The 9,999-nt window shown below is 41.1% G+C and overlaps 1 protein-coding gene across 1 annotated transcript; it reads left to right on the plus strand.

Annotated features, from left to right (window-relative positions):
• Positions 1-2,599: 2,599 nt before the first annotated feature.
• LOC118235768 (keratin, type I cytoskeletal 13-like) lies at positions 2,600-7,622 on the plus strand. Its single transcript, XM_035433541.1, has 8 exons — positions 2,600-3,021; positions 3,447-3,529; positions 4,093-4,249; positions 4,447-4,608; positions 5,201-5,326; positions 5,974-6,191; positions 6,949-6,959; positions 7,219-7,622. The coding sequence occupies exons 1-8, from the start codon at positions 2,668-2,670 to the stop codon at positions 7,314-7,316; spliced, it is 1,209 nt and encodes a 402-aa protein (XP_035289432.1). The 5' UTR covers positions 2,600-2,667; the 3' UTR covers positions 7,317-7,622.
• The last annotated feature ends 2,377 nt before the right edge of the window (positions 7,623-9,999 follow it).

Consider the following 9,999-nt stretch of genomic DNA (forward strand, 5'->3'; position numbering starts at 1 on the left):
CCACCAATTAGTTCTACCTCCTGGCTGAAGAATTCTGCTTATTAGCAAATCCTAGTGATTGCAACAATGGAGGACTTTTCTTTCTTAAACATGATTTTCCACCTCAGACAAATGAAACTGTAATGTGATGTGTTATGTGGTTTTACTGCCTGTGGTTTGCCCCCCAAGTCTACGATTGTAACCCCCTCCTCCCCACAATCTGCAATGACAATCTCCCACTGCCCACCACTCAGTCCTCCTCACCTGTTACCTTTAGGTCACAAGGCCAGTTCCTTTCCACTGAGTATACTTCCTTATACTACACTGTTGGCAAACTGCCAGTTTTCCTCAGGCCATAATCAATACCCAGTATTAAATGGCATAGAGAGCTTGCCAACCTTTCAAAAGCTGAAGGTTTTCAAAACCTTAAAGCTCTACAGCAGGGGTGGCCAACCCAGGTCCTGGAGAGCCGCAGGGTCTGCTGGCTTTTGTTTTTCACTCGGCACTTAATTGATCAATTAAAGCAGTTGATTACACAGTTAACTCACCTCACCTGGTTTATTTTGTCTAAGTAGTTGTTGTATTTAAGGTGAAAACAAAAACCCGCAGACCCTGCGGCTCCCCAGGACTGGGATTGGCTACCCCTGCTCTACAGTGATAAAGTCATAATGTTCTGTATGAATTTGTACGGAGCAAAATGATTGTGAAACCAGCAGGCATTTTAAGTTGAATGGCAAGGTTGAGGTATTTCAATAATGCTGCCCTTTTTGGAGTGAAAAATGCAGAAATTCACGTTCCACAGGAAAATGACCTTTTTCTCTCTGGAGGTCTACAGACAGACCTTAACTAACCGTGACAGAAATAATTTAATAGAATGATGGTGATATTGGATTTAGCCAATATCACCATTCAGGTACGCTGCATGACATTTTTGTACTTAAAAATGATCCATTGAAGTCTTCTTTTATGAAGTCCATGAATATATCATTTGGATTTTGTGGCCATTCTAGATGTATAAATAATTGTGTGTCATGTCATTAAAAGGTAGTCAAAAAGCAAATACGTTTTGCTTTGGCTCGTGCTTGCTAGGCAAAACTACTCTGGCTGAAATTATTAGACCTTCACCAGTGCTCTCCCTTTTCATTAAATTTAAATTCATTAGGCATCATTCACAAAACATGTGTACGATCATATTTGTAAACTGTGTATAAGAACATTTCCAAGAACATTTCGGCATTCATCGTTTTTTTCTTATCTGTATTTGTTCATGGCTGTTTCCCTATGCTAATCACACACAACAGGATTGTACATAAAATTTACAAACAGTCAGCATTCATCATCTCATACACCTGGGATATGCACATGTGTCATAAATCCCATATTGGTTTTTCATAGTAACATTTTTGAGAACAAGACTAAGAATAATTTTAGAAAAGTTTTGTGAATGAGGCTCATTATGCACCAATTCAAATATTTAACACCTAAATGTACAGTATGTTCAGGGAGACAGTGAAAGCACTGGTTTAGCGTACTGATCCTCCCCAAGACCAGGTACAGTGGTTGCAGCTCTACAGCATAGCACATACTTAGCAGCCATGCCGCTCGAGGGGGCAGGGTTTCAATTGTAGGTTCTAATTGTAGCTTTTCAAAAGATTTAACCAAGGCTAACCAAAAAAATAATAATAATAAAAAATAAAAAATAAAAAATAATTTTGTCAAAAAGTGGGTAACATTTCCTTTTATAGTCCCCTAAGTACTGGGTATTTGCCAGGTAAATATGTGGCGAAAACATCAGGTTACTGGGTAAATAAGGGAAAGAGTAAGAAACTAAAACTGAAGTACTCTGGAATATCCATTACAGTATCTGTCAATTCAAGTGACTTATAGTTAACAAAGGTTTAGGTTGTTTATAGCCTGAATGTAATTGTGTACTTCCTAGGAAATTAGACAATACTTACTTTCTAATAGAGGTATTTACAAGAATTTATTATCTAAATTCCTTGGAATCACACAATTACACTCAGGCTATAACCTAAGCCTTTGATAACCACAAGACAGTTTTTTTTTGTATTCACCTATTCTTTTCCTGGGGCAATTCAGTACCATATTACTATCATCCAGTAATATGATATTCTTCGCCACAAGCCTTCCCAAAAAGCGTACTAAAGGCATACTTTTATAAACTTAATTTATTTGCGTAGTCAATTGTGCAGGTCAGCTATGGCCAGGAGTCTACAGGGACATGAAACAGTTTGCCTTAGGTGGTAATTAAAGCAATCTGGCCAGCACTCGGAGAGGCTCAGGGCATGCCAACTGTTAAAATCTAAAAATCGCAAAGATTCTTAAAACTTAGAGCCCTACAGTGATGAAGTGATGTTTGTGTGAATTAGTACAAAGCCAAATGATTGTGAAACTGACAGGCATTTTGGGTGGCGTTAAGGAATTTCAATAATGCTGTGCTTTTAGGAGTGGGGGAAATGCAGAAATTCACGTTTCACAGGAAGATGGGGTTATCTTCTTCTTGAGACCTATAGGCAAGCTGAAAATAACAACTACATATTTTAGATGTCCAGTGATAACCACGGATCCTCCCACTTTGCAGCAGGTATTTAAGACGGGACTCCAGTGAAGCAAGGTACTGCCTGCGATCCTCTCTGCTTCCCAGTTAGCATCTCTGATCCGAGCATCATGTCTCTCTACTCCGCCAAGGTGTACGGCACACCCTCCCTCTCTGCCCCAAAGACCCTCAGCGTTTATGGGGGAGCCGGGGGCAAAGGGACCCGCATTTCCTCCTCGAAGGCGGCGCCTCTCTCCCGCGGCTTCAACCTGGCAGACGGCCTCGACCTGCACGTGTCCGCCAATGAGAAGGCCACCATGCAGAACCTGAATGACCGCCTGGCCTCCTACCTGGAGAAGGTGCGCTCCCTGGAGACGGAAAATGCCAAGCTGGAGAAGCAGATCCGGGAGTGGTACGAGAATCGCACGGTGGTCACCCGAGACCTGGATCCGTACTTCGCCACCATTGAGGACCTGAAGCGTAAGGTGAGGCTAGGGAAAGGGGGGGGGGGGGTGGTAGCACTAGGAATGGCGAGATGCATCTCATCCAGCGGTTAAAAATGCATGTAGGAAACATGCTTTAGCTAGGTAATATCAGTTTGGCACAGGAAGTGCATAGATTATTGATACTTTTGTATGTCTTGAGGTGAAAGTTTTTGGTTGGGAAACTGAAGTTTAATCATCACAACTAAACTGATTTTGGATTGTAATGGATAAAATGCTGCCTCAGCCATCCCCGAAGGATTCACATACTGTTGCAAAAGTTCGAAAAATCCTGTGGTTGGAATCAAACCATGTTGTACAGTACAAATGCCTAGCTATTTGCTGAAGATGAGCTGTATGTATTCCTATAAATATGTATCCCTATGAAACCCCTTCATAATGGATTTTTACCCTGTCTTGACCCCTAGATTCTCTTGGCTACTAAGGCCAATTCTAAGGTTATGCTGGACATTGATAATGCCAAGCTTGCTGCCGATGACTTCAAGATGAAGTAAGTTTTTCACTCTGGCACTGGATGCTATTTTTCACTGCAGGGCTCCAGTTTCTTTTACAATGCATTCCATTCAAGAACTTGTTTTTTTTTTTTTTAATTGTTTGCTATTTCTGTCCTTTTGGATTGTTCTTTCTTTCCTACCTTGTCAGCAACCACAGCCTCTTACAGTCAAGCAGCATTTGTATTTCCCTTTAAAATGAACCTCTTACTCTTTTCAAACACCTGAACATTCTACATTTTCCACCAACAAAGCGTGGCAGGTTATGCAAACACCACAATTAATGGAAATTTTTTTGTTTGCTTCATTTGATTTTTGAAATTAGATTTTTCATTATTTTATTGAAAAGGTAATCATGTAATCATGAATCAATCAGTGGATGCTGATGCCAAATGCATTCCAGCATGTGTGTGTGTGCGTGTGTGTGTGGGTATGCTTGTGTGTGTGTGTGTGTGTGTGTTTGTGTGTGCATGTGCATGTGAGTGTGTGTGTGTGTGTGCATGTGCATGTGTGTGAGTGTGTGTGTGTGTGTTTTGACAGTCTCTATTGTGACACTCAACAGGTTTGACAACGAGCGCGCCATGAGACTGGCAGTGGAGGCAGACATCGCAGGCCTTAGGAAACTTCTGGATGACCTGAACTTGAACAGATCAGACCTGGAGATGCAGTATGAAGCACTGACTGAGGAGCGGATCACCTTGAAGAAGAACCATGAAGAGGTGAGTCTGGACCATTCATGATCATCTGTGTTCTCACTCCAAAAACAGGTTTCCTTTTCTTAATTGTGTTAATAGTCCCATTGAATTTTGACTTAGTGAAAAGAATGTTTCCAGTTGTTTTTTTCCCAGTGCCAGTCTGGTCAGTGATGTTGGTTGCATAGACTCAAAAACTCTTGTTTACTAAAACCTGTCTGCAGGACTTGATTCTGATGCGGACACAGATTGGAGGGCAGGTGAATGTGGAGGTGGATGCAGCGCCCTCTATGGACCTGAACCAGGCCATGACAGAAATACGAGAGCACTATGAGGGCGTGGCAGCCAAGAACCGCAAAGACCTGGAAGTGTGGTATCAGAGCAAGGTAATCCAACACTGCAAAGCTGTCAGAGACTGTTGCAAATGTTTTAAAGGTGAAACCACTGTGAACCGTATGATTAAAAACAAACCAAATAAATTATGATGATGCTAATAATAATAATAATAATAATAATAATACACATGCAAGCTGTAAGTGACACAGACATTGCAAATGGCAGCACATTGTTGTTGATAGAACCATCCCTCCTAATGTACAATCATACATTACAAATCATAGGTAGCTTCCGACACCCATCCTCCTCAAGTAATTGTCTTTGCCATATTAATATGATATGGCCCTTCAGAAAATGACTGCGAACAGGTGCGTCGTAGTGGGGGGGAAAAGTGGGACTGACTACCCTGGGCCCGAATGGGGGGAGGGCCCTCGAAAAGCCTGGAATGATGCGTGAGAGACATGCATCAAGAGAGGAAGGGGGCCCACAGAGACTGCTTATGTATAGGGCCCAGAATTTTGTGCTACACCCCTGACTACAAATAGTGACTTGTTGGGACAGAAAGGATTGATCATGTCTAAATGTGAATCCAGGGAATGTGATGGTTTGGTTCGGTTTGTGACGGTGTGGTTGTCCGTACAGGTCGTGCCCGTTGAGAAAGAAGTTATTCAGCAGAACGAGAGCCTGTTGATCAGCCGCACGGAGCTGAAGGACCTGAAGAGCACCGTTCAGAGACTCAAGATCGAACTGCAGTCCCACTACAGCATGGTAACCGCCCGTCCCCACCGCCATCTCAACACTGGGCTGTTTTCGGACTGTAAAAGCTTCTGGCGCTCGGCCCAAGTGGTCATCCTACGCTAAAATGAAGCGATGAGCTGAAAGAATCACCAGGCAATACAGAAGTTTTCCTTCAAGTGTCTCCGCCAATGCAACATTCAGTTCTGCATCACGTGAGGGTAGTAGCCTAGTATGTCACTAGCCACCAAACACCTAAATGCACAGTGAGCATTCTAAGCAAGCAGGCAATACCTCTATATGCCACTGGCAACTGAAATGAGATAGTTTGGTATCATTCATTATCTGAAACATCTTTAATACAGCTAGCTAGCGTTTAGGGTTCGAATTTACATTTTCAAAATGGGAAAAGTAAGGGGAATTTAATTTTATTAATAGAAAACTTGTTTGATTTGTATGATTATGCAATCGGAATAGATTATAACTTATTAATCTCAAATAGAGAAATTTCTCTTACCACCTGGAGCATACACACAAAAAAATATTTTGAACACGACACTGACGAGACCATTAATGAACAAAAATAACTGAGCCTACTTTTGGATATATTTTTTTTGTCGGAAACGAGATGACATATGAGAAAAAATAAATCCCTCACATTTGTAATTCTCTGCTTTCAGAAAGAATCGTTGGAGGGAACCTTGATAGATACACAGAACCGCTACGCGAATCAGCTGGCTACCCTACAGAGAACCGTCTCTGGCCTGGAGGACCAGCTTACGCAGATCCATGCCAACATTGCCAGCAACAAACTGGACTACGACCAGCTCTTGGACCTCAAGACCCGACTGGAGATGGAGATCAGCGAGTACAGGAGGCTGCTGGATGGGGAAGAAAGGTGAGGCAGACAGAACAGTCAAACGGTTCAGCACTGATTTTTCCATTAGCAACATCACTGCATTAGTGGGTGCTCTGTGATACCCATTTAGCCATTACTTTTAAAGACATATAGAACAGCAAGATATGAAAAACAAACTAAAGTGATACAACATGTAAATGTGTTTCCCATGAGGTTCACTCATGGCATGTACCATTAATTTTTCTGTACCCTCTGCCAATTGCATTTTCTTGTTTACCCATTTTTGCGTGGTCACAAACATTAAGTACAATATGATCATACTTTTGGGGTTTGGGAAAGCTAAAACAAACATCTGTGTAGAAGGTGTTGCTAATTCATGGCAGACATCTTGTTTGTTCACTTGGTCTTTTTTAGCTTTATTTAATCGCATAGCTCAGCTGAGGACTGAATTCTCTTTCGTAGTAATGACCTGGGGATTGAATATTATTTGAAAATTCAAGGGATTTTGTAGCTAGTCAGATGTAAGATGTACTGTAAGTAGCTGGTCAGATGTTTAGCTGCTGGGGCACTAGATTAATTTTTTTGGCCCAGAGGCCCCATCAACACGTAGCTTTCGCAGGTCTCCCATTCACATTCTTACAAAGCCCCCACCTCTTTAGCTTTGGCAATTTACATGTAACATGAAAAGGGTACAGGGAGGTGTGGATGTTGGCCACTTTAAAATGTAAACACCATAACAATTACAAAATAATAACGCACCAATATTCTTCTTTCTTCCTTTTCTTTTTTTTAACAGCACAACTCAAGGTAAGCAAATTCATGATAAATAAATTTATAAACAGTGCGATCCGTATGTTTTTTTATGTTGCATTATTATATCTGACAAAGGTTGTTTGGATAACGATTGCCTTTGCGGTATGATGTGGCGGATCTTTTTTTAATTGTTAAAAGTGATTAATTACATATTGGGTGACATAACTAGATTTACTATTTTTCAGTTAATTGACACTTCCTGTATGTAGGCAATGAAGGAACAATAATCCATGTCTTTGTTTTTCCTTTTTAGTCGTAACCAAGGTGATCACTGTGGTGGAAACGGTTGTGGACGGGAAGGTTGTCGGAAGCTCCAGAACTGTTGACGTTGATGTTGACACTGAGGATTAGTAATAAAAAAAATGCATTCCCTGGGCAGTGTGAAATCTCATGTTTGGAGAATTTCGTGAATCTCTTTCAAAGTCTGGTTCGTTTTTCGTTTTGCTTTTCATCCCAATCTCTCACAAAAGTTCATCATAATATCAATTACCAGCACAGCCCTAGTTGCAAGTTGCAAAAGTACTCCTTTGTGTTGTTTGGTTTAGCCTACTGATGGCCACAGTACTGTTTTTTGCAAGAAACTTTATGACAAAATTATGGCAAAACTATGTTCTAGCCCTGTCCAAATGTTGGGAAATAAAGATAATTCTTCCTTTATGATGTTTGAATGTCTCATCATTTACTGTAGCTTATGTCAAACTCTTGATTACGGTGTGAACATATTTCTTTTACAGTCTAAATTACTTGACATAAATTATTGGTAATTATCCATTATTGGTCATAGCAGGGACAGAAATAATAACAACAATCAGGGGATATTGCCAATAGGTTTTATGCATAATGCCTGAAATGTTTTCCTATGAGTTTGACAGAACTTGCTTGTAACAGTAAAATGTTTCATCACAAAACTGTTTTAAAAACACTGTCGTCATGGTGTTTTCTCATTTCAAAATGGGAATCGCATCGGCATCTTCCTCAGTGTTTCAGAAACATTTCGTTTTCACTGAATATTAGTGAAGCAAACACAAATCCCCGCTTTTCACTTGCTGACCAAAGAAAAGTATAAAAAGAACTAAAAATGCTTGCGTGCTAGAAACTCTTAAGACCAGACCTGATGAAGATGCACTGCAAGTGAAATGCCACAATTAAAAAAGCCTGGTTTGGAGGTATTAATAGTGCAATCCCTATTCCTTATAGAACATGTTTACAGATGTTTAGATTGCTGTGTTAATCTGGCAGAAACAGAGAGGGATGCGAGATGTTGGTAAAGATCCACATTAGATATCTTTCCTGGACTACTATACACTATTTCACACTCCCTCATCTTGCCTGCAGAAGCAGCTTTACATTTTGTGCTGTAGAAAAACCTTGCATTCAGCTTGCATTTTGCACACTTCACGCTTTCTTTCATCAACAAATAAGTTCTTAAGTAAGTGTGACTAAAATCTAGCTTTTTAAAATCTAGATTGTGATGTTGTCCCTTAAAAATGCATTTTCTTTAAAATAATTCTAATTGATCTGTATATTTAACATTAATGCATACAACATGTGATTACAAGAAGCTATAATTCTTTAAGGGATATCAACAACATGCAAATATTTCATGAACTGAACGTTATATAAGTCATGTCTTTTAAATTATTCCCATCTCTTCTTTTTATCTGTCCCTCCCTCTCTTGTCCTCTTGTGCACCTTGTTTTGGCTTTTTGGTTTCGGCTCCGCTGTCTGTCTCAGTTCTCGGTTTATTTTTAATCTGCATAAAAAACAAGAACTTCCCTAAACAGGAAATGGCCTGATTTCCATTATTAAACTGCGTATTGACCACCCAGGCCTTCTTTCATCTCCCAGCCAAATCCCCACTGCCAGGGTCCGCTGGAGATGAGATAAAGTTGTCCCTACGTGCCAATGCCTTCTAACCCCTTCCACTCAACGGCCCGCTTGCCAGAGCGATTTAAACCGCCGTGCTGCCTCAGGCTGTCCCGTGTGCTCAAAACATTTTGGTTTCGGACTTGCAGCCTGGTTGCGTTGTGTCATCGTAAGTCCGCATTTCTGCAGGTTCAGTTCAGCAGACAGGCTGCCCTCCATTTATTCGTATTTATTTTTTGTTGCTATATTCAGACAGAGAGAAAAGGTGCTTGGTTAGCAGCAGAGCTGGCCCTTCCATTGGGCCATACTGGCTGCTGCCTAAGGCCCTGGCATGGCTACAGAGCCCCCGTGTGGTGTTTTTTTATTTATCATTTATTATTTTGGGGCCCATTTACAAAATCTCACCTGGGGCCCCAAAGATTCACAGGCCAGTTCTGGTGAGAGGGTGCCATGGCAGAGGATCAAACCATGCCCACACAAGGAATTTGCATATGGCTTGGGAATCAGCTGCCCTATAGGCTGTGCCACCGCCCTGTCCCGCCCTGATGTACAACATTCTTAAAATGTTACTGACACGTATCCTCTGGTGTTTTTACGTGATAACGATCGGGGCCTGTCCATCAATTTTATGTTGCAAGTTTGTATGCTACATGTCTGGAACATTTTTCTGTGACTTTGACAGGATAGAGCTCTGCCGTGAGGGAGATATTTGACTGTAGTTGCTTTAATGATTTTGCTGCTGCAGAAAATGGATACAGTATGTACTGTATGCTCTGTAAACATGGATAACTGTAATTAAAGGCTTGTGTGTTTCAGAGACATTTACAAGAGCAGTGAAAATGAAGAAGACCAGACAAAAATCTTCTTCTTCTTATTGCTATTGTTGTTGTTGTTCTTATTATTATTATTAGCATCAATAACAAGCAGGGTGACTTGGTAAGAATTGGAACTAGCAGCTGATTTCTTGTTACCCTACATAATTGCTCTCCCCCATAACTAGCCACAACCCTATACAGTCAAGTCTGGAAAATACGTGTGCTAAAGCTTTACACTACCCTCAGCCTCTTTATGCCTGCAGCCCCTCATCGCCTGCTGGGAGTGACCTGGACCTTGGGCATCAAACCCACCCATAGATACTCCTGCCTACTGTTATCCCACCTTGTGGTTA

Source organism: Anguilla anguilla, chromosome 9 (assembly GCF_013347855.1).
Source record: "Anguilla anguilla isolate fAngAng1 chromosome 9, fAngAng1.pri, whole genome shotgun sequence".
NCBI classification, from domain to species: domain Eukaryota; kingdom Metazoa; phylum Chordata; class Actinopteri; order Anguilliformes; family Anguillidae; genus Anguilla; species Anguilla anguilla.